Raw genomic sequence first — 25,350 nt, 5'->3', positions numbered from 1 at the left:
ATGTTTTAGCTAAGGATGTCCATTGGGCCTGGTTATTATGGTAAGAATTTATTTCGGATGTGTCAGGTTGATCGTAAATATTTGAATTCGCAATACCAGGAGCTTTGGTTTCAACAATTTCTGGTAGTTGTTGGTTTAACTCCTTTATACCGATATTATATGGATGAGGTGCCATTTTTTTATAAAGCTGTTATTTAAAATTTCTATTGTGTGTTGTAATATGTAGTTTTAAACAGTTGTGATTGAATCAAAACAGGCTCTAAAAAAATAAATTTGTGAAAATTAGTTTTATATTTATTATTTTTAACTTAAACTTTGTAATTTTATAAAAAGAATTAAGATAAAAACTAAATGTCAACAAAATTAAATCTTTATAAAAATTACAATTTAAAAAAGTAAAAAAATAGTGTTTTGCTTTTTATTTAATATTAAAATATAATAAAACTTAAACAATTTCTCAATATGTAAAACTTTGTTAGTATTGAAGAAATTGAATGAAACTTAAACAATATAAATGTCAACATGGTTGACCAACATATTAAAACCTAGTGATTTCTACGATTTGTTGTTTTTTAAAGACGGGCTAGATCAAAATAATTAATTTTTAGTTTTTTAAGATTTAAATAATTTTAGATAAAAAAAATTACTTATGTCAAAAGTAAAATAAAAATTTAATATCAAGTTTCTACTTTATTTAAACATTGCTTTTGTATTGACTTATAAATTGAGAAATTTTTGTGTTCAAGTTATAAAAAATCTAAATTTTAAGTTATAAACATCTTCTTTATAGTTCATTATTTTTATATAAGTAATAAATTAACTGTTAATCTTTTTAATTTACACTTTAGATTGATATGCTCTTATTTTCAAAATAATGTATTTTCAAGTATTTAAGATTTCTAGTCAATAACGAATAAACATAATCAATTTAGTATGCTTTAAATCATTTCATTGCAATAATAAAACAATAAACTCAAAAGTTATTATTTAAATACCATATACTTATTTTAATAGTATACTTCATTTATTTAACCAAGCAACTTTTATCTTAATTTAAAAAAGGATCTTAGAAAAAAAACTAAACATGTTTTTTCACAAAATTATGGTTTTTACAACTTTACGCCTTTCAAATAATCAATTAAAATTAATGATTAAAAAGTTATATATAAGATATTAAAGTGTGAATAATAATACCTTTAAATTATGAGATGAAACGAAATACAAAAAACAGTGACTTTTAGTAGACACGTTAAAAATTCACAACATCAATTGGTTGCTGATTGAAATTTGTCACTTTTGATTCGCTTGATTTGATGTTTATGTGTCATACGATATCTTGCAAACTCTCCTTTTAACTTTTTCGCAATGAATACGAATGATACATAGCTACCTGCTTATCAAAAACACTTCCAGACAGAAAGTTATAAAAGTTTTTCGTTTTGGTTCGTCGACCTGACAAGTAACATAAATACAAAATCAGGTAAAAACTAAAAATATTTTTTAAAAACTCCTTATCTCTGCCGTGAGCAATTTTAAACAAATTCCGCAAATTTGTGACGCCTTTTTTTGTAAAATGATTAATATTAAGATTAGTTCATACTATGACAAGCAAAATAATCAATTAAATTAACAAAACTTTAATAACACAAGAATCATCAGAAAAAGGTAATTGCTAATTTATATTCTTACATTCTTTAGCCGGTGATCAGGAAGTCTATTTTATACCACTTAAAAGCTTAAAACTTAAATAGTGTGAAACTATAAAGCCTTTTCTAAGATTTTAAAATATAGTTTACAAGTTTTTACTAAAACTTTAATAGTATCCTTGGTTCGTGAACACATTTTGCTGTATAAAACAAACTTTTTCTTAACAAAACTAAAATAAAAACTAGATATTGTATGATTTACCTATATAATCGAACTAAGTTTTAATGCAGCTATTTTTTTTTAGATTCAACTAAAATATGTAAATTAATGTTTGGTGAATTTCTAAAATTATAACTATAAAAAGAGAAAAGAAAAAAAAAGACAGAAAAGCGACTGTTAGCGGCCAGAGTAATTTTTCACAAATAAATGCAATTTTTGTGAACTCTTACCACTCACTTTTCGCTTGAACTTTTGTTTATAGGTTTAACCACACCTTGTAAGTTTAATCGAAACTAACCTTGAAAAATGTTCGCGACACAATACTATACAATCTTAAGTTAGTAACTTACTTATCAAAAATTATTTTTTAGACAACATAAGATACTTTAACTTAGTTCATCGACCACACAAGTAGTACAGAATTTAAAAAAAAATTGAGAAAATCACTTAATTTTTCATAAACTTGTAATCTTTGACGTGAGCAATTTTTCACACATTCCGCGACTTAATATCGCCTCTTTGACCGAAAATAAAACTCAACAAATATTTTTAGCCATTGCAGGTGGCAGATGTAAGTTAAAAAATATCTAAAAAAGTTAAACCAAGACCACACATTGTGACGTAACAAGTTCTGACGATTTCGCGAGTCCTTTCTCCTTCGCCGGTGGTCAGCTAATCTGTCTTATTCTATGATTAAAATAAAAAAAAAAAAAATTTTAATATCAATCTAAAATTAATACGTTTTAAAGTTTTACTGCGAAAAATTAAAACTGACGGTGATTTGAAGTTTTCTCAAAGTTTTTAAAACGTTTTTTTAAAACAAACTAAGTTGCAACAATTTATTTTTAAAAAAGCAGCTTAAACAACTTATTAACTACTGCTGATGGTATGATCCTTTTAAAGTAAAACCATATTCTATTTTCTCAATTCTGTTTTTTGTTACTAACATCATACTATAACTATTTTTTTATATTTTTTGAAATCATTTTACAGAGATTATGTTTAACTAACTTATCACTAATTATATCTGTAAATAATGATTAATATTATTAAATAGTTTTGTTTAAACTTCTTTTGAAAGAGCAATATTTTAAGAGAATGTATTAGTTTTTATAATTAGCATAAATACGAGAAACTTAAAATAATTTGTTAAACACATATCACTCTTTGTCGTTTATGCTTAACTGATGAATGAAATTTTTATCGGTACATAAGATGCGAATTGAAAATTTTCAGTTATAAAACATATTTATTTTTAGTTTACAAACGGTCTAAGTAAAAAACAAAACCTGCCAGCACCTTTTTGCCTTGTAAATTAACCAGTTTTATAAATACATTTCTAAACGCATTTAAAAACCATATTACAGTATATGCTTTTTAATAACCTTGTTTGAATCATCATTATATTTTACGAATGTAATTTTAAGTTATTAAGCTTATTTTTTGTTATAAAAAATAAATAAAATTTATTTTGACTTATTTGTTTGTGAAATAATTAGTAAGTAATTAAATTTTTTTCAAAACCTTTTCACCTTATTTGTTAACTATCAATTAACCAGTAGTCATGTTAGAACAATTACTGATAATTAATATTTGTCACGCTTCAATTAAAATGTTTATTTTTCTCAGATTAACACCTGATGTAACTTTTTATATGATTATAACTTGTTTTGCAACAAAAGCATTTTTCAGAATTTCGACAAGTATTAAAATGTTTACTTTTTTTCAAAAAAATATTAAGTTGTTCTTTTAAACTAACACTGTTTTATTGTTGCTAATTAACTAGTTTTAAAACTTTTATTTAAAATTTTTATATGATATAAGTCACACTCAGTTTGAACTAATCAAAAAAGAAACTAACACAATAAGCTAAAAAGCATTAATAGACGTAAATCAAATAACATCTTAATTAACATTTCTTTAGGTACAGATATAAAACTAAAACAATTGAACAAATTCTAAAAATGTATTTTAATTAATTATGTATAACAATAATTAATTTTTGCACGTTTCATTTTTTCATATTTATTTTGATAAATCACCTAATTTCATAGCACGAGTTAATAATATGACAGACACCTATCTTATTGCCACACAAGTAGTAAGTTTGCCACATTCACAATCAAGATAAATATCGTGAAAATCAGTGTTTGGTACTAACGCGTAAAGTAATTTTAAAATAACAGAAATTTTTGTTAATAAAACTATATGTCAAACTATTAATGTATAAAAATTTAGTTTTTTCAAAAGTTGTGATAAAAATTTTTTAAAAGGCTAAAATAACAGTTACTTTCGAAATGCTTTTAATGTTTTAAATACAAAAATCAGTATTAATATTTAGATACTTTAAATTTTAAAATTTAAATTTAATTCATTTAAGTACGAAAAGCTGTTTAAATAAATTTTTGAGAAGTTATTTTAGCGAGATTAAATGGTCAAACAAGTTTTTAAGATTGCTTTATTAAAAAAAAGGTCATACATGAATCATTTTAAAAACTATATGTGTTTTATTATTTTTAAAGAAATATAAAACTAAGAATTAATATAGTTAAGTTTAAAAATTAGATTACACAAAGTAAATTCAAACCAATATTTAAATAAAATTTATACTTTTTAATGCAATAAAGTTTCATTAAACTATAATATTGAAAACGTTTATTACGTGCTAGTCGAATCAATATACTAACTAAAGCAAAAAAAAAGTTTTTGATATAATAATATCGATAACTAATTAACGTAATGTTATTTCTCCGTAAATACAAGTTTTAATTCCATAAACTTTTCGGTTTTACTTTTATATCAGAATTTTAAAGTTTGAAAACTAAACATTAGAAAATAATGTAAACATTAGAGATAATTATTGTAGATATAAATTGCACTTACATGTGTTTTATATTCTATGCACGTTAAAACAATTAATTTAAATGCTTAAACTAGTACAGTAATATTTCATAAACCTTTTTATCAAATGTATATTTGAACAAAATTTAGATGTTTTTTTAGTTATTAATCATGCAGAAAATCATAGAAATTTAAGCTTTTTACTTAATAAAAGTAACGACAAGTATAAAAGATGTAGAACTTTTTTTTTTAATTGTCAAAGGTTATAAAGCCAATCACAACTCTTAAACAATGTGTTCAAATATTCTACATTGAATGCAATTAAGACAAAAGTCGCTCCTTATAATAAACTAATTTCAAGAAAGCTTATTAACTTATTAAAACTTCACTTATGATGAATAATCAAAATGTAAATGTTTTATAAATATTTTAAAACTACCGACAAGACTATTCACAAATTATGTACGAAAAAATTTTGTACAAAAACTTAAATTACTAAACTTTCATTCTTAACTTGTTGAAAGTATCCATAATTTTTTTTTAATAATTTGAACATATGTTTGAACATGCTTTAAAACATAATAATTAATCTTGTGCATATAATTTTTTTTTTTAATAACTATTTTGATTGACTAATTTTTAATTTAATGGACGATAAAGAGACTAAAAAAGATCTAAAAGACGCTCAAGTTATTTGCTCCTAGGACCAAGTACATGAAGAACCCTTCGGTTATCGAGTCACACACCTCTTTGATACTTTGTAACTTCTATCTATAAGATATCATACTTTTAGTTTAAGAAAAAAGTTTCATCAATGAATAAAAGTCTCCCTTATTCTTTTATATATGCTGGCACTTAGTATACCTAATAAGAAACTTTTTTTTTTAATTTAATCAACAAATAAAAGTAAATAGCGATATATATATTTTTTTGTTTATATAACAAACAATAGTTTTTTATAGTCGTTTGGTATATGAATTTTTTTTATCCCATATATTCCTCAGTAAAGGTAAGGTTAATTAAAAATGTTACAAAAGTTTAACATTAAAATTTTTTATAGGTATTATAACGTAGTGATAATAAACGTTTATGTGCAATAAGTTTGTTTGAAAAACACGCTGGATTTAGTTTTGTCACTATTCAAAGAACTTGTGCATTTTTAAATAGTTTTAGTGATTGCTATTAAGGTTTTTTTTTTATTTGTAAATTGTTGAAAGAAAAGGTTTTATTAGAAAAATATTTTAAACTGCTCGTGTGCGCGACTTAACTTTACTTCCATTTAATATTAAATTAGTTTTAGTTTTGCTAAAAAAGAAGTTTTGGTAACGAATTTATATACTTTATCTTTCGCTTGTTTAGTGATATTGTCTCGTCTGATGTATTAACTTCGATTATTTTCTAAGTTTCATAGTTTCAAGCCGAATTTATTATTAAATTTATATTTTGCCTGATTATTACATCCCATTTATTACATAAATTTCAATTTAATGATATCATATAAACTCGTGTTTTAAAATTCTTTAACATTTTAAATTTATTTATGACATTGACTGTTGGTGAGTTAACTGCTCGTTATTTTGACTTATAACAGATACTAATAATAAACACCGTTTTCTAACAAGTAAGTTTAAAACAGCTTATATCAAGTAATATAAATTACTTTTGTACGTCAATAAACGGTTACTATCGGGTTTATTCTGAAAATAAAATAAGACATCCAATAGAGAGAGGACCCCAAGGTAAAATAAACTATTATTTTGTATACTTTTTAAATTCTTACTATTTAACTGTTATTTGACTTTAACTTGAGAAGTAAACTAAGTGTTTGAACAGACACAAAATTTCATTGTTTACGACTATTTAAGTTAGTTAAGTTGATATAGTTTGTAAAACTTGACATATGCTTGAAAATTTTACCAGCAGCTTAAGAAAACATTAACAAATCCTTATTATAACTAGTTATGGTTTCATTTAACGTTATTCAATGTGCCTGTTAAAATAAAGGTAAAAAGTAGTTTCAACCAGCAAAACAAAAACTTACATCCAATGGTTCATCCCATGATTTTTTTTTCCCAACAACAAACACCAATTGAGATTAGCATTTATCCAGCTTATTTACTAGGGTCAACATGGGATTTCTGAGGCTCAAAATGGTTATCAGTAGTCTAGCAACTATTCGGGACCAACTTGCTAGATTTTAAGCAGATGATCATTTAATAATCTGTAAAAAGCTATAATTTTAAAATAATTTACGTTTGGTATGTATTCTATCGTTTTAGATGACTAATTTTTTTAGGCAATGTTCGGAAGTTACCAAATTTTAACGTAATATGCAATTGTTGTATAACAATGTACTAGGATTTTGTTTGAGATAGAAACATTTTAAACTTTTTTAAATGTTTTTTAAATGGTTAAAATTTATAGTTAAAAAGTTCTAATTTTATATTGCTTTAGTATTCTAACAACGATGAAACTAATAATAAAATAGACGTAACAATTGAATAATAGTAATCTGATGATTTTATAAAACTAAATTTAGTCAATTATCAACGATTGAACTATTTTTCAACGATTGTAGTGTTGCTCTAACCTATCCTTTGTAGGCGGAAAGACTTTGACTATAGTGTTGCTTTATTTGCTTAATGCTTTTTTTAGTGTTTATATGATTGTATTTATCAGCTTTAATTGACTTTATGATTAACGATTTTTTGTTTATGATACTTACTACTGATACAATATAAATAAAAAATAATTTTATTTTTTGCTTTGTATCCACCGATGAAAATAGCTAAAAATCATTTGGATTTTACACTGAGTGTCTTTTGTATACTGATAAAAATATTATATGGCTCTAAAAATATTATTTTTTTAAATTTTATTATTAAATTAAGTAAACTTTGTGTAGTAAATATTACAAAACGTCTTTATAACTCTAGTTATGACTTGAAACTAACCGTTTAAATGTTGAATATTGAATCTTTAAAATTAAGAAACATGAGTAGTATCATAATGCTGAAATTAAAGGGTCAAGAAACAAATATAGCTAGTGTTGTATTTTAATAGATTATTCTTCAATAATAAAAAATTAAACTATAAATATAAAATAAAAATGTTTTAATCATCTCAAAAATTTTAAACTTAAACTGCAAATATTTCTTTAATAGTATTTCTGACGTACTTTTTGCTAAATACATTTTGCTATTTAATTTTATAAAAATTTGATATACTTTCAATCAATAAACATATTTATTTAATTATTTAAAAAATTGTCAAATTTAAATTTCTCTTAATTCTATTATCAAAAAAAAATTGTAAAATTTTAACAGGATTTTTAATAAAATAAACATGCTTATAAAAGTTGATACCATGAACAGATGGTTTATGCTTTCTGTGGATCCCTTTGACACTTGTGCGATCGTCAAAGCTAGAATTCAGGATTGCCAAGGTTAATAGACTTAAATTACTATTTTAAAAAGTTAATTCATTTAATTATAAATTCTATAGCAGTAGAAGACGACTAACTTTGTATTCTAGCTTATAATTCATCCTGTTATTGTTTTACTTACTGATAAGCCTTTGTTATTGGTATGTTACAAAATTTATTTATAAACTTACAAGTGAACAAAATTAAGGTACTAAAAGTTATAAAGTAAAATTTCGGTATTACCAATGTATTCTAGTAGAATAAATATAGCTTGGTTTTGATTAGTTGTTAACCCCTACAACAGTTTTATTTAAACGACTTTAGTGACTAATTGTACTTATTGATATGTTTTTGCAGATAATTACGAATTAACTGTAAGAAATTACATACATATTATTTAAATATCCCGTATTTTGTTTTCATAACTGTAAAATAATAAAAAATGTTATAAAAAATTCTAAAATATTATAGTTTTTAAATATCATTTGACTTATTGAATTTTTTTCTGAATAGTGAGATTAAAAAACTGTGGTAAGAAAACTAATTAAATTTGATAAACTAAAAACCAAAACTTACGTTCAGTTAATTATATAATGCAGTAAACTATTACTGCAAAGTGTATCATTAAATTTGTAAAACATTTTTTATTAGGCTTTCTTTATGACATGCAAAAATTGTTTTTCAATGGAGAGCAATTGGAAAGCGGAAAGTCGCTTAGCGATTACAACATCCAGGACGGGTCCGCAATTGCACTGACGGTTTCCAATATGAAAATAAAAGTGAATGAGTTGGGCGGTGAGACTTTTGAGTTGGAAGTCAACCTAACAGACACCGCTGCGATTCTAAAAGCGAGGATCGAGGATAAAAGGGGTTAGTGTGTAAAGACTGTATTACATAATAAACTGATTAGCAAATTTAAGTTGATAAATTGACAATGACAAAATTTTAAGTTGCAAAACTTTATTTAATAAAAATTATAATATTTATATGACTAAAATATTGTATTTAATTATAGAAATAGTATAGCGTTAGTTCTGCTAAAAGACTAGTTTTTAAATACAGTTAATCAATATCATGCTTATTTCAGGTATTCCTTTCAGCAAGCAAATATTGAGCTTCGGACAACAAGAGCTTGAAGATGGAAAAACTATATCCCAATACAGCGTTAATGAGGGATCTGCTATTGACTTCAGGCATGATGATAAAATGAAAATTTTCGTTAATAACTTGACCAACCAAAACCTTCCATACTTTGTTAACGCTTCTGACACGGTTGAAAGTCTCAAGGCTAAAATTGGAGAAAAAGAAGGTAAATTAGGACACGTTTGCAATATATGTTAAGTATGTAGATTAAAATAATGTTTAAAGCTAAAAACAATAGTTTTAAACTACGTCATAGTTGTTTTAAAAAATAAATATTTAGTTATGTTGAAAACTATTTAACAAAACAATGAAAAACAGTAGTATTTTTATAGTTTAATTACATCTTTTGAAAGTAAAATATTTCAGATCTTGACGTTAGACAACAACGTTTGATCTTCCAGGGTAGACAGTTAGATGATAGTAAAACTTTGACAGACTACAATGTTGCCGAAGAATCTACTATTTATTTGGTATTGCGACTTGTTGGGGGAAAATTTCTTTAGTGTGAAACTAGAGTCTTAAGAAAACGTGAACGTAAACAATTTTGGCATTTTGGCAAAACACCATGGCCTAACAGTAGTAAAAAATAATTTCTCTAAATTTGTCTAGTTATATAATTGAAATGATTGATGATGTGTTTTTTGTCGTTTTATTCAGTGGTCTCAATTTAAGTTAGTTTTTATCTACTGTTTTATCTTTTGCGATTATAACAAACATGTTTGATATATAAGTTTAAGTAAAAGAATGGTAAATAGTCTTTACAGTATGTGTATAACACTGACTTATAAAGTTCTGCAATTTTCTGTTGAAGAGTAACAAAACAAAATTGGCTTGTTAATTGGCTAAAACTGAAGTTTTAGTTATTTTCCAAAATGATTTTATTTAATATAAATTTGATGTAATAAAGGTTATAAATATTGAACTTAAATAAGTTTTATGAGGTAATCAGAAATGTAAGAGCTATCAAGTTTTCTTAACTAAAAATATAATGTATTAATAACCTAATGTCATACTATTTTAAGTAAAGTAAATAAAAAATTTCAAATAGTATTTTAAGTTGAAAATACCAAAAAGGTGTTGACTAAATTTGTTGAATAACTGATTAAACTTTCATGGGGATACTAACTTGTGAAATATGTTTTAACTTTTGAAAACAATTAAACTAACTTTTATTCGGGTGAAACTTGACTTTAAAAGGTATAAAAATATATTAAGTTATAAAAATAGTTAGGAACAGTTTGAAATTAAAAGTTTTATCAAAATATTTAAAATTTTATTAGAACGTGATACTTTTTAGTCTAGAAGAACTTGACCATTAGTTTTTAAGCTAAACTTTAATTTTACAACAATATTTACTATAGTTACAAACGAAAATATAAGATTCACTATAGTAAAGGTAAAACTTTGAAATGACAAGTTAAAGGTATTAAAACGACAACTTGTTAAAAATTTAGAATTTTAAGTTGAACCCCTTTTTTTGTTTTTACGTATCATAGTTAAGTATTTTCTTTGTATGTAATTTTTTGACTCAATCATTCTTTTATCGTACTTTTCAACAATACTTGATGTATAATTTAATAACTAAGACATTGTGTTAACATTTAATTATTCCAATTTTTACGATCGTGAAAAAATTTGTCTAAAATTAGTTTTGCGATTTTTTAAATAGTATGAAATTATTTATTTACTGCTTCATAAAACACATAAGTAAAATTTATACAAATTTTGAAATGTTTTCGAAAACTATTTTTGTCAAAACACATTATTAAAAATAACAAGGTTAAGAAAACTTAATATAAGCGTTTTGTTTCTCGAATTACCGTGCAATTATTTTAGATATATCTAAACTAGTTTTAAGTATTAGGTTCACTGAAGTTGGAATGACTTCAAATGCTATTTTATAAAACCTTTATGAAAATTTAAATCGGACAAGTTTTTTTATATTAACAAACTTTGTAGATTTTGAATTACGTATAAAGTTTTGTGAAATATGTGCTTAAAGCTAATCAAAAGAAAATGTCTTTTAACAACAAGAAGTCTTAAATATATACTTTTTCTATCATTTCACTAAGTTAAAATAGTTTAAGATTCTGCTAGTAAGTATTTAAATTAAATAAATTACAAATGTTTAGTTAGTTACTTTAAACTACTTATATAAGTTTTGTTTAAGAAGATTCAAAATTAGAAATGTTTTAAAATGAAATAATATAAATTTTGTATCTATTTATTAAATTTTTTATAGTAAGGTTTAAGAAATTAAAAACAAATTATTTTTGAAAAATAAGATACAAAAGTTTAAATATCTAAAGATCTACCAAATACTAGTGTGAGTTTTAATTTAAAAAAGTTATATTTTTGTGATGCTTATAAAATACACATCAAATATTTGTTTATACAAAACCAAAAACAGTATTCAATTTTTTTTAGTTTTTCTTTGTTAAATAAAGCAATTGGTTTTTTAAATATAAAAGTTACTAACATTAGTGGTTATTTTTTATACATCAATTAAAACAAATAGTTATAACTTAAGGTTTATTTAATTCTATCCACGAGCGGAAGTCATGTGGTTAAAATGAGATAATTAAACTCAGAATTAATGGTTTAGTTCACACAAACTTATTATATTTTTTTATAAACTAAACCATTTAGCTCTATAAACAACGACGCATCAAAATTGATGATGTTTGTATTTATAAAACGTCATAAATAAATGTTTATTAAATTTTATACAGAAAAATTTAATTCCGAGTTGAAATTTAAATGTTTTGTAATGGTATGTGAAAAGGTGTTTTTGTACTTTTGTATAAACTTAGAAAATTAGTTTTATAAACTTTTTAAAATCTTGAGAACAAAATTTGTTTACGGCTAAAACTTTTTCCTCAAAGTGTGACTCTACAACAGGGTCGGCAAACTGCGGCCCGCGGGCCAATTGCGGCCTGCGAAAGGTAAATCTACGGCCCGCGAGTACGATATTTTTTTGAATGGAATGCGGCCCGCGAAAGAAATTTTTGTGGCCCGCGAGCATGTAAATGTGGCCCGCTGAGCAAAGATATATTTCAAATTAATTTTTTTTGTTAATTCGATCTAATTTGATTAGTTTGGTTTTAAGTCTCTGTATAACATTTTAAAATAATAAGAAGAAAATACCGCTTTAGTTTAAAAGTGTGAAAAAGACAGATTAGCATTCTAACAGGATATTTTTCTCAGTTTCATAATAACTTCTTTTTTACAACAGCAAGTAACTATCTGAAAAAAAAAAGTGTAAAGAGTGCTTGAATTTAATACCAGTTTATTAAATAAACTAAATGCAAATATTTTCCATTTTGTACAAAAGTAATGCACAGCAATTAACTAAAGTGTCATTTCTTTATAGCTAAGATATTTTTTTTCCAATATTTTTTATACCTAAGTTTCTTTTATAGATTTTATATTTGTAAACGTTATATTTTAGTCTAAAAACATTTAAAATAATATAGTAATAAAAAATAAGGTTTATTTGATTATTGTTTTGACAAATTTTAATTTTTTAGAAGTTTTCTTTGCACTTAAAATTAATTTCTATGTAATCGAATTTAAAAAGATGCTCATATTTTAAATCACTTTTTATTTAATACTTTAGTTACTTTAAGTTTAGTTTATGCATAATTTTCTAACATTGTTGTTTCTACATGTAATTTCTAAATTTGTACAGACATATTTTAAAACAATATATATAACATAAGTTAATATAGTTTTTGTTAGTTATTCATTTTCATTTGACAAACTAAGTTACTTTTTATGCCTTGCATATCAACACACACAATAGCTGTTTTTAGAGCTACCTATTTAATATAAACTAGATTTAGGGATGGTAGATTTATTAAATGTGTACATTGTTAGTCAAAATAGTTCAAATTAAAGCAAATAAACAACTAAACATTGCCACATAGTCAGACTATAACTATTTAAAGATTTCAAATCTCAGGCCAACTAAGTCATTTTTAAAAGTTTTTGACTAGAATTGCTTTTTGTATACAAAAATATCTGGAATGTTTTTGTTGACTCAGGCTGGCTTTTTTGCTTAAAAGAGTGGCTAATTAAACTTATGATGTATGTTTTGCTCAATCCACAGTGTTAGTTTGATTTATAATATATGAAAAATTTTAAGTCTTGCAGTTGTTATAATTCAAAATATTATTTACATTTAAGTGTGATCAATCAGTGTTGACAAACGACTTGAATCCCGGAAAAGCTTTGAATTTGAAAATTTATGCTTAAAAATACTGGAAAAAAACTTGAATTTAAAAAATTTTGAAAAAACCTGGAATTTCAAACAAATTTTACATGTAAAATAATTAAATTTCGATTTTTGACAAAAAAATTTAGCAAACAAACATTTTTTAATAAATTAAAAAATATATAAAAGTAGCTTAACAGTATTTTTTAATATTAATATAGTTTTTAAGAAGTTTTTTTAAACTTTATTCTAAAAATAAAAGAAGGAGTTGTACTTCCAAAAACCTTGTATTGGTACATTGCACCTTTACTTGTAAAATTACACCGATTGTTGTGCTTCGTGTTAGACCTAAACCAAGAAAATCTACTAAAATGTCAAAGTTAGTAAAAACATCTCTAATAAATGTTCTCAGATGAGCAATAGTTTTTCTATCAGTGCTCTCATGTTAACAGATTGATTAAAGTCCTAATTTGATTTCTGCAACTTTATAACCTTAATGCATTTCCTAAACACGACTTATTGTTGTCATTGAATAAATAAACAAAAATTTTTTATTACCGCCAACATAAATTCTTTTAAAAAGTTTTCAACTATTACGGTATCTCATTTTAAGTAATAAATCTTTCTACTTTGTAACTTGCCTTAACAATTTTTTTCTGATCATTCTGTAGTTACTGAAGATAATCATGTGCTTTGTTGGAACTGACTTTGGTGATTTGTTTTTTTATTGTTTCTCGCAATAACTCCTAACTAACGTTTTTTTTTTGTAGCTCGTCTTATATTTTACAATTACTATTATAATAGAATACTCTTATTGCGGATAAAGAATTGCAATAATTAATTACTTAATAAAGTTTTATACTTTTGTAAAATTTGTTTAAGAAACTTAATTTTCCATTTCAGCTAACTTATATTTTTTTGTATGTAATTTATTTACTGTTAATAACCTTAGCTATGTCTTTATGTTGTGAACTTTATTTTATCTGGGTAGCTACACAAACAGGCCATTTTAAATTCTTGAAAACTCAGGTGTGTGTGAAACGTTTATTTCAAAAATTTTAAAGAAATCTTTTAATTCTCAGAATAGTTTTTATGACTGTAGAGTAATTTACTATTTGTAATTTTTTCATGTTTTCTTACACTTTTTGATAATGATGATATTTTAACTAGGTATTTAAGCTTGATTAACAACTATTTATTAGCTTTTCAACTTTTTATAAACTTAGGCTGGTTTGATACAACTAAGAAATTTTTGCTTTTTATGTGGCAACAATGTAAAAGACTAATTACTAATAAGATATTTTGTTAAAGTATTCGAGAATTAATTATGTTAAAGAATTTGTTCTAGTTTTCTGGAATACAAACAGGTAATAATTTTATTAAGTTAACTATATACTAAATTTTTTAATGAATGTAAACTATTTAACACGCAGTTTTTTTTTGTTGTAAATATTCTTAGAAATATAAAAAAAGGGTTGATAATATAACAAATGTAAAAAAGTAACCCATAAATTGTCTTTCAAGTTTTGTTTTTATAGAGATTTAGGTTGAAAGTAAAATTACAAAAGTATTAAGTTAAACTTATTAAGTGCTTATGAAAGTACATAGTTTATTAACACTTTAGTATATTAGTCAATGTAAATTCTATTCTAATAAATATTAATTTAAATATGCATTCTACGTATAGCTAAAAGTCATTTAAAAAAATAAGGTAAATAAAAGTAAAACTTTTCTGTAGTGTGACTAAAACTAAAACCAAAAGATTGTTCAAATGTCACTAAAACTAAAACTGCGGCCCGCGAAGACTTTGGAAACTTTAAATTTGGCCCGCGACCTCCAACTGCCTGCCGACCCCTGCTCTACAATTACATAATTGTCTACATAATTGTTATTTAAAGTTAATACTAGTGAACTTCTGAATCTAGTCTTTAGTTAAATAATATAATAAGTACAGTTTGTTGAGCATTAACTCCTCTTGTGGTATTTTCATTGATTTAAAAATAATTTTAACGTATGTTAACAATAATATTTAAAACACATAAAATTGTTGTAATAAACATTTTAGCAATTTTGCAAGCAACTATTTGTATGAGACAAACAAGTTTCGTTTTATCATTTTAGTAAGTTTATTTTAGGTAAACTATAAAAAAATTCAGAAAAATGAGTTAGTTTTAAACAACAGCCAAACATTTGCGATCAAATTTTCTTAAGTAATTTACCATAAAAGTTATAATGTTTCGATGTTTTAAACTAATATGACATTTTTCATTTTCATAAAACACGTTAGGTAAAAATTAAACACCTTTATAATTTTGTTGAAAAAAACAAACAAGTTCTGTCTAAAATTTTTATTAAAATTTAGAACCCTAAATACTATTTTAAATAGTTTTTTTTATAGTTTTGTCCTGAAAATAATTAAAATCTTTCTAAACTAGTTTTAAAAACAAGCTAAACTAAAATTAAAATAACTTGCATTTTTATTTTATATAGGCTTAATCAAAATTTAATTAAAAAATATGAAAACTTTATTTCTGTGTAACTAGTTCGATTCTCGATTTCGTTGTTTTATACTTTTCCACCAGTTGGCGTTATAGTCAGCCGAAATTATGTAGTTATTTCAAGATAACGATAAAAAAAATGATCATTAGCCTCGAGCTTGCGCACTACGCGCAGCTCGATATGTTGTTCGTTATTTTTGTTTTTGGCTCAGTTAGCCATAAGATCTTGCAAAAAGCACACTAATTTTAAGAACTTAAGACACTGATTAATTTTAAGAACTTTGTTATAATTGTCATTTTATTAGAACTTTATGTTAATTTGTATAACTGTATTGTAATGTACTCAGTTAAGCCATAAGTCCGTGCGAGAGGCACACAAACTCATTATAAAAACTTTTTTATTATTTTCGTTTTATAAGATCTTGATGCTTATTTGCATTATCGTATTATATTGTGCTTAGTTAAGCCATAAGATCGTTCAAGAAGCACATAACAATTTAAGACTCTGAATTACTAGCAAGACCTATTGTTGTATTTAAGATTTAAAACACTTTAAGGACATTTCTATATGTAGAAATTTTTGTTTATTTGTTGTGTTTGTTTTCGCAATTTTATTCTACTGATAAATTGGCTGCTTTATCACTTCAAATATTATTTTTCACATTAACATCACTTGTTCAATAAAATATCACTTTATTAAATATAATATATATGTATATTAAATTTATTACATATTTATTAATTACTAAGTTAAACCTAATGAGTAAGGTAAATTCAGTAAAAACCTTAAGAACTAAACGCGCTAAGCGTTTAGTACAAAAAAGAGGACTTTCCCCAATTAAAGGTAGTTTTTACCTCAGGCCATCTAGAACTACATCTGAAGTATAGTTTTATGGAAAATTTTTCATCATTTTAAGTACAGTTAAAAACTTAAGACTAATATGCATCTCAAATTTCCTTTATAGATTGGTCATAATTAATAAAAACAGAATGTTATTTAATAACAAAAATTTTTTTTTTTTTCCAGTATTTGCTTTAGTTATTATAGTTTAAGATTTTTGTAAAAAGACCTATTTGTTTCAAATTAATTCAAGCAGTAAATAACAAAAATTGGTTTATTTATATTCTAAAACAGCTACTTAACATTATTATTTTACTAAGTGTCAGTATAAATTTGAATTATACAACATTAAAGTAATTTTTATTTATCATAAATTGTAACAATATAACTAAATACCATTAAAAAAAAACTTAATCATTATTTAATAAATATATACTAGAGAAATAGTTTATTCTTCTAATTTTTGCTATACCGTTAAAATTTTCTAAAATGCCAATACTTTATTAGCTACATAAATAATATAAACAGTATAAGCTAAAACAAGTATTACTGAGATGAGTCTCAACATGTCACATGGATGTCATCACAAATCATTAACAGGAGAAATGTCAACAGATCTACCAGCTGTGTTGTACCAAAATCGGTATAGTGCTCAAAATGAATTTTGAAGTTGTTGTTTCTTTGATTGCTGAAAACAACGAAAAAGCAACGATAGATAGTTAGATTTTTCATCATTTCAATATATTTTGACAGAACTTTGCCTGGTGGTTTTGATGTTTGGAAAAATAAATAAATAAGATTATCCAAACATCCTTAAAAACAATGAGTTGAAGAATAAATTAGTTCAGCTGCCTGATGAAAGAAAAAGCTAATGTGCTTGTACATTTATGAACACCTTGTATATAATTGCAGGGTCTGTTTTTTCGCGAAATTGTTTGAAATTTGACTCAAAAACAAGTAAGTGGAGCTGTATAGCAGAAGTTGATAAAAGAGAAAATGCACTTGTACAGTTTTTGAAGGTAAAATTGTTGTTACCGGTGGAAATTTCGTTGGTGTTTATAGATCGGTAAAGGCTTATAATTTTCATGAAAATAAATGGATTCACTTACCTGACATGATTCATGCGAGAATGAACCACGGTTCAGTTAGTATGGGTAACAAAATGTTTGTAATTGGTGATATGTGGAATAAAACGTGTGAATTGTTCGAGAGTTTCAACAGGAAGTTTACTTTAATAAAGAAACTTGATTAACCTTTTTGTCTTATTTTGTCTGCTGTTACCATCGGTAACAAAATCATAATATTTCCATCGTCAAAAGAATCGACTACAGCTATAATGGTTTGGTGTATAAAGTTAGTACGGATAAGTGGAAACTAATGGAAGATTTCGGTATTGACAATGTATCGTTTTGTTTTACAGTTCGTAATATTTATAAATGTAATAAGTAAGTTTAAAATATGTTTTCAGTTTAAATAAATAACTTGATTACGTTTTTTGGAGGAACTTAATTTGCATTTGTAAAGGTGTTTATCATTTTGTTTTAATTGTGGTTATAAACACACACTATTTTTGAAAATAAGGTGTTTATGGGTAACTCACGAGTTTTAAACTACATCTTTTTTATATATAAGCTGCATTTATTTACCGAAATAAAAACTTTAAAAAATATTGATAAACTGATCGTTTTGTTATTTTATATTTCGTAAAACGTGGCTACATTAACATTAGTTTGGCCACTTGTTTCGTTCTAAGAATTTAATATAACAAATTGAAAACTCCAATTATTATTTTACTATTTTTTTAACATAATACTTATAAAAATAAAAGAAGCATAATAAAAAAAATGTAATTACGTTATATAAAATTAATTATCTTAATAAACTGACTTGATTTGTTTAATATTTCTTTTTTGTTTGGTACATGTGTAACTTTAAATTCTTAAATAATTAAGTATAAAATCAAACTAAGAAATTTGGAATTGTGTGCTGAAATCCTTTCAACTCTAAATATTTTTAACATCTAATATTGAAAGTCGTAAAGTCAGTTTGTAATCTAAAATATTTTTTTTTAATTTCACTAAACACTATTTTATACACCTGAACTATATATTTGAAAGCAATTATTATTTCAGTATTAATTAAAACTAAATAGTCTGTTTAATAAATCCGTTCGTAAGTTTGAAATTTTTGTGGTTTTATTTAATTTAATTTCAAAATAGTAGTAATAAATACTTATATTTTTGAAAACTAAAATTTACTGAGTTGTTTTTGAATCTTAATTAACAACTTATTTCAATCAAATGTTGTGATATTGTATTTAATGATTAGGTTTAAGTGTTAATTAAAACTAAAATTGTTTACAATTATTCTTACATTTATAACTTTCACTATAAATAATAAACCTCTACCACAGCTAACATATTAAAATATGTCAAAGTTAATATAGTTTACTATAAAATATAGAAAAAATTAAATGTGTAAATTGACCCTTTAAACATTGAAATTTTTTTAACAATAAAATACTACATAAAAGCATTTTTTATTTGAATTTGACCTAGTCTTATAATATTTAGCTTTTATTATAACAATATACAAAAAACTACTAATATAAATATATTTCTATTGGTACTTCTTTAAGCAGATTTATAAAAAACTGTGGATAAATTTAATCTCTCTGTTTGACTCTTATTTCGTATTAATTTTGTTTATAAATTAGAAAAAAAGAACAAATTACATCGTTTTATCTACAAAAAACGCTAAAAAATATTATTTATAAAGTATTTAAAAAAAAAACAATAAAATTTGAAGCTTTTTAAATTATAAAAAATGCAAAAAAAATTTAGTCTTTATATAACCTGGGAAAGTTAAAAATAATTCATTATTTTAACCTAACAAAACTAAAAACTGTATATACGGGTATGTGTCAAATTTGCACGAGAGTTCAAAATTTCACGAGGGCACTAAACTGCATGAAGATACTTTTGGACGAAGAAACTTTTGCTCAAGGGGACAAAATTGCAAGAAGATGAAATTGCACGAAGAATTTTTGCATGGAGGGTCAATTTTGCAAGAATACATTCTTGCACAGGCTAGATTTTTTTAAATTGTTTTATAATTTTTTTAAATTTTTTATATATATTTTTTTTATTATCATTGCTACCAATTACCCTTTCCCTTGGTCGGCAGCACTTTTTTTTATTTAATTTACTTTAATATTTTTTATTTTTATATTTTTTATTATATAGTAATTTATATTATTTTATTATCAACGTTATGCCTAACTTAACCCTTACCCTCGGTTGGTAACTTTTTTTTTCTCTTGAATAGACATTATTCTTAAAAATTTACTTTATTAAGTTAATCAACTTATATATATATATATTTATTTATTTAATTTGTTAATGAACGATTTTAAAATTATTAAAACATATGTATAAACCTAAATATAAAGCTAAATGCTTTAATCATCAGCTAGTTCAATTTACAATAAAAAGCACTTTGGTAAACATATATACTAAAGTTATACAAAAAAAAAACAGTATTATGTAATAATTTAATATTGTTCATTACAAAAATCGTTAGAAAAATTGATCTTCCATCTAACTATTCAAACAACTAAAATTCAATAACACTTAAATAAAACCATAAAGTACTTTAAATTTATTGTTAATTTTAAGAAGCTTTTTCATATGTTGACAAGACGATATGAATTCACTTCTCTTATTTAAAGAACCTTTGAGTTCGAATAATCCCTTTAAGTGGGCTCTATAGGAAGTGTTTAAGTTTGAATATTCACCTATTTATATATATATATATATATATATAAAATAAGGTGATTATTCAAACTTGAGCACCTTCTACAGAGCCCACTTGAAGGGCTTTTAAAAAACTTATTAGAAAATACGTTTTAAAAAATTCTTGAACATATGTTTTATAAATCTAAACGCTAAATGCTGCTAGCTTCCTGCAAACCATCAAATGATTTTTGGTTAAGAGCTAATGCAGGACCAATCATATACGAACTATCTTTTAGTTAGTGAGAAAAAATTAAGTACAATACTTTTTGTCAGTGGCAAATTGCTTTTTTAATATTTGAAAAGAAACTCAACTGTGACTCTATAGAAAAATCTGCAGTTCAAGTCAAATCTTTGGTGTTATCTAATTCTTCTTCATTTTTGTAATTTTTCTTGTAATCCCATTTTTTAAAAAACAAACGTTAGCATAAAGTTTTATTTTTATATAAAATAAACAATAATATGTAATTAGTTTAAATGGTTTAAGAAAAAGCAGATTAGATTTTAAACAGCTAGCTAAATTTATTTTCTCCAATCATTAAACTTTAAAAAACTGACAAAATATAAAATTCAAATTCAGTTTCACTTAAATACAAGGTGTTACTAAGCAAAGCCCATCATCAACTGTTCTATAAATTTTCCACATTTTTACGATAGAGAGAGAAAAAAGCACGATTTTATGTGTTAGAAGTGTTATTTCATTAAGTGGCTCAAAATTGATCGAGTTTTGTCTGCTTAATCTGATTTTTTTGAAATAAGACGAATAAGTTATAGCCTATGAGTTGTAATTGATGTTTAAGTATGGAATGTTTAAACTACACAAAATATTTTACTCATAACTTTAATGCAGAAAATTTTCAAATTATTGTTTCTATTTTCTATAAAATAAAAATCCATTAAATTATTAATTTAGAAGACTAAAAAGTTTATAAAAATTCTACAAGTCGTTATACTCAGCAAAATTGAAAACAAGAAAGAAACTAATTAGCACAAAAGTGACCAAAAACAGTCGATTTTTTTTAAAGAGACCACACAGCACGCATAGTTATATACTTAGTTACTTTATTCTTCTTTTTTGTAGTTCGCTAGTTATCGACTTATTTTTCTATGTTTTGACTTTTATCTGTTGCTAATACTAATTATTTGTAAACACTAACAAAATAAAAGTGCTTTCATCTCTCGTTTGGCCTCAGTTTTTAAACTCAGTCGAAATTACCACATCAAGTAGATTTTAACAAACTAATATGGGTTATAAAACAGTACAGTGCTTATTCACTTATCCGGACACGTTGGGCAAGATTTTTCTGTAAACGTGTCTGAATAAATAAAAATCCGGTTAACTACAAAAAATAATCTTTTTTATATAATAATATAACTGCTGCATATAATGCAATGCATAATAAAAGTGTTATAGTAAAATCAAATACATAGTTTTTGTAAGTTATATATAATAAAATGATAAATAATAGAAGCTAAATGTAAGGTTAATTAATTTATTTTTATTATGGTAAAAAACATCAGACCTACTAACCCTCTGCAACTATATACATTTATTTATAGGTCAAGCAAGTAAAATTCATCATTTGTAATTTCACCTGCCGGAACTATAAATTTCAAGAAATATTAATTTTTGTTTAAGAGAAAATATAAGTTAAACTTATTTTTTAATACAAAAAGTAATGCAAATCTATCTCTTTAAATGAAATGAAAGACTTTTTTTTTAAATAAAAAAAAAAGACAGAAAGAAAACGGGAAACTTTGACTAAGTTTAAAGTCAATTTAACGGAAACATATCGCTCCTAACAAACTAGTTTTTATTGGAAGTTTTACTAAAACTAGAAATAATAGACGTTTGTTTTATAGTTTTTCTACGTTTTTCAGCAGAAAACTCATTGAATTTAAAAAGTTTCGCAACTTTTTAAAAAAATTTTTGTGTGTACTATTGAAATTTTTTTAAACTTTCTTCTGACCGAAACTGTCCGGATAAGTGAGCGTTCGGATAAGTGAAGTCCGGATAAGTGAATAAGTACTGTATTAGATTTTTAAACCGCACGCGTAATGCATATATACTCAAATTTCTGCTTCTTTTTTGAAAACTCTTTATTTGGTACATTATTACTTATTTGTCGATACTGTCGGATCACACAAACTTTAACGAGCATTAATTGATGTGAAAAGTTAAATTTCTGCTTTTCCGTTGTAGATATTCTTAATCGCCGGTCGGTAAAACTACGCACAACTTTATTTGTACATTTTATCTATGTGTTTACTACCCATTCGATCAGGATGGCTACGTTTTAGTTCTTGTATCTTTTGTTAAATCAAATTTTTTAGACTTGATTTGATTAAGAACAAGTATTATGACGTCACAACCACCAAAGGTTTCATACAAAACTTAATCCAATTTTAGTTTGTTGTAAGAAATTAGTGGAAAGTTTTCACGTGAATCATTGTAAAATATATCTTTGATAAAACATATTCTTATAAGATTAACTATCAGTAAAAACGTGTGATAAACTGTATTATCAATTTAATTTTACTTTTAAGTTTCTGACCAATATTAAGTGAATAATTAAATGTTTCTTATTCTATTAAAATCTGTCAGTAAAACGTTTTAAAGTAAATCTAAAGCTTGCAGTACTGAATATTTGTTTAAACAAAATAATTAAGAAAATAAAATCACGGAAATATTCTAGCCGCCAAAATTATTAGATGTCAACTAATTTAAACTTGTACAGCTGAATATAAGAACAACAAAAAATAATATGGAAACTTTTAAGTTTTGAAAGATTTGCTGACTGTGTTTCGAAATGATATTAATGTATTTAAACCTAGATTTGTTAATTTATCTTTGTTGCACTTAATAAAATGTAAAAGAATATTTTCCTCACAACTCCACTTTGCATTTTAGAAAAAAATCTGTAAAATTCGATTTAAAATTGTAACATTAGGTTAATAAATATTTTTTTTGCAAAAAAAAAAATTCTTCATTGTTTTGTGTAACAACAAACGTTCATTGAAATTTATTTTAACTTAATATCCTAATGACCTCGTATAATTGTATGTGAACAATTTTTAACCTTTGACGTTTTGTTTAGCAACAAACTTTATTGAAACATGTTTGAACTTAACACGTTTATTTTTGTCAAAATATTTACAGACACTACAAGAATAAGAGCTGTTTTTTCTTAGCAGAAAATAAAATATGATCGTATAGTTTGTGTTTGGTAACAAATTTTAAGGACAGTTTCATTGAATTGGAAAAATTCTTAAACAACTTATTGACCTCATGGATATTTTGTATACCTGCATGCATGAAATTAAAAATTTTGACAATCAATTTTACCATTTGTTATACTTAATAAGATTATCTGATATTCATTATAATTATAGTACAAAAAAAGAAGTAAAAAGAGTAGATGTTATCTAACAAACTTAAATTAGTCAATCGAATTTCAAGATTAATTTAAGGATAATATTAAATAGTAATTTCTCAAGATTACCATGTAGTAGTTTACCAAGTCATAAACTGCAAAAAAAAAAATTATAGAAAAAATAAATAACTAACAATTTTTATTTCTTTAAATAACTAGCTTTTTTAGATCACTTGTAAAACAACTAAATCGCTTTACGAAGTTTTTTAAAGTTTTTATATAATACTCTGAATTAAAACTATAAAGTAATTAAAACTTAGTATCACAATTAGTTTAAAAAGTTTGGTTAAAAATTATAAGGCAGTAAATCAAGTTCTCACAAAAGAATACAGCTAAAAATAGTGTTATACTATAAAACTATACTAAACTTAAGATTGTTGAAAAACTAATATTGAAAAAAAAAAACGTTTTGCCAAGATCTAGTATCTTTATACCTTAACCAACAAATAAGTTATACGAACTTTGATAATAAAATATATGCAATACTTTTCACACCTAGGACTTGATTTTTATCAGTAATAATATGTCATTAAATTCAAGTTAAATCTAAAAAGTTTTATTTTCTAGATTCACGAAAAAAAACTAAGACTGTCGGTTTTATTTGTAAAACCTGTTTTTTTTAAGATAAGTTTTTGAAAAATTATCAATACCAACATTCGTTTTGGTTTTGATAATATAACTTACTATGTTTAGGTTAGTATTAATGTGTATTTTTTCATATAAAACAGTACAAACTAATAACAAGTTCAATAAACATAAATAAGTTTTGTTTCTAGTTAATTTATCTTAAAACTTAGTGTCTTAATATAATCGTTTTTAGATAATAAAGTTAAGTAAAGTATATAAACTTTAAATATAAATTTAAACTAGAAAAAGAAGAAAAAAAATCACGTAAAAAATTTATTAATGCATTAGTCTTTAAAAAAAATCTAGTATCACCGCTAAATGAAAAAGTTATTTGTGAGAGATAGAATTCAATGAAAAAAACTTATCTCGAAAAGTCTAATCATTTTAATCTACTGAAAAATTGCCTAACATATTTAAAATTATCTAAAACTTTTTAATAAATTATGATCAAAATAACTTCAAAAAAAAACTAAATTATATATCTTATACATTGCTTGTTAAATGATCATTTGCCTAGCGACTAGCAAGTGGGCCCCGAATAATTACCAGACATCTGAAAGCCTCGGTGCACTGCAGTACTCCCATGGTGAACGTAGTAAGGGTAAACACCCGTTTGAGGTTGGTTGTGTGGAAGAAAATTCATAAACGGAGGATGAACCGTGGGAT

General features: G+C 24.4%; 1 protein-coding gene across 1 annotated transcript; it reads left to right on the top strand.

The window, feature by feature from the left end:
* Nucleotides 1-8,052: 8,052 nt before the first annotated feature.
* LOC145835630 (polyubiquitin-B-like) lies at nt 8,053-9,777 on the top strand. The gene is made up of 4 exons (XM_082943309.1): nt 8,053-8,152; nt 8,783-9,001; nt 9,219-9,440; nt 9,641-9,777. The coding sequence occupies exons 1-4, from the start codon at nt 8,053-8,055 to the stop codon at nt 9,775-9,777; spliced, it is 678 nt and encodes a 225-aa protein (XP_082799435.1).
* Nucleotides 9,778-25,350: the final 15,573 nt, after the last annotated feature.

The sequence above is a fragment of the Thalia democratica genome, chromosome 1 (genome assembly GCF_965202585.1).
Source record: "Thalia democratica chromosome 1, ktThaDemo2.hap1.1, whole genome shotgun sequence".
NCBI lineage: Eukaryota > Metazoa > Chordata > Thaliacea > Salpida > Salpidae > Thalia > Thalia democratica.
Note: the sequence above shows the minus strand (reverse complement) of the source record. Positions and strands in the feature narration are given on the sequence as shown.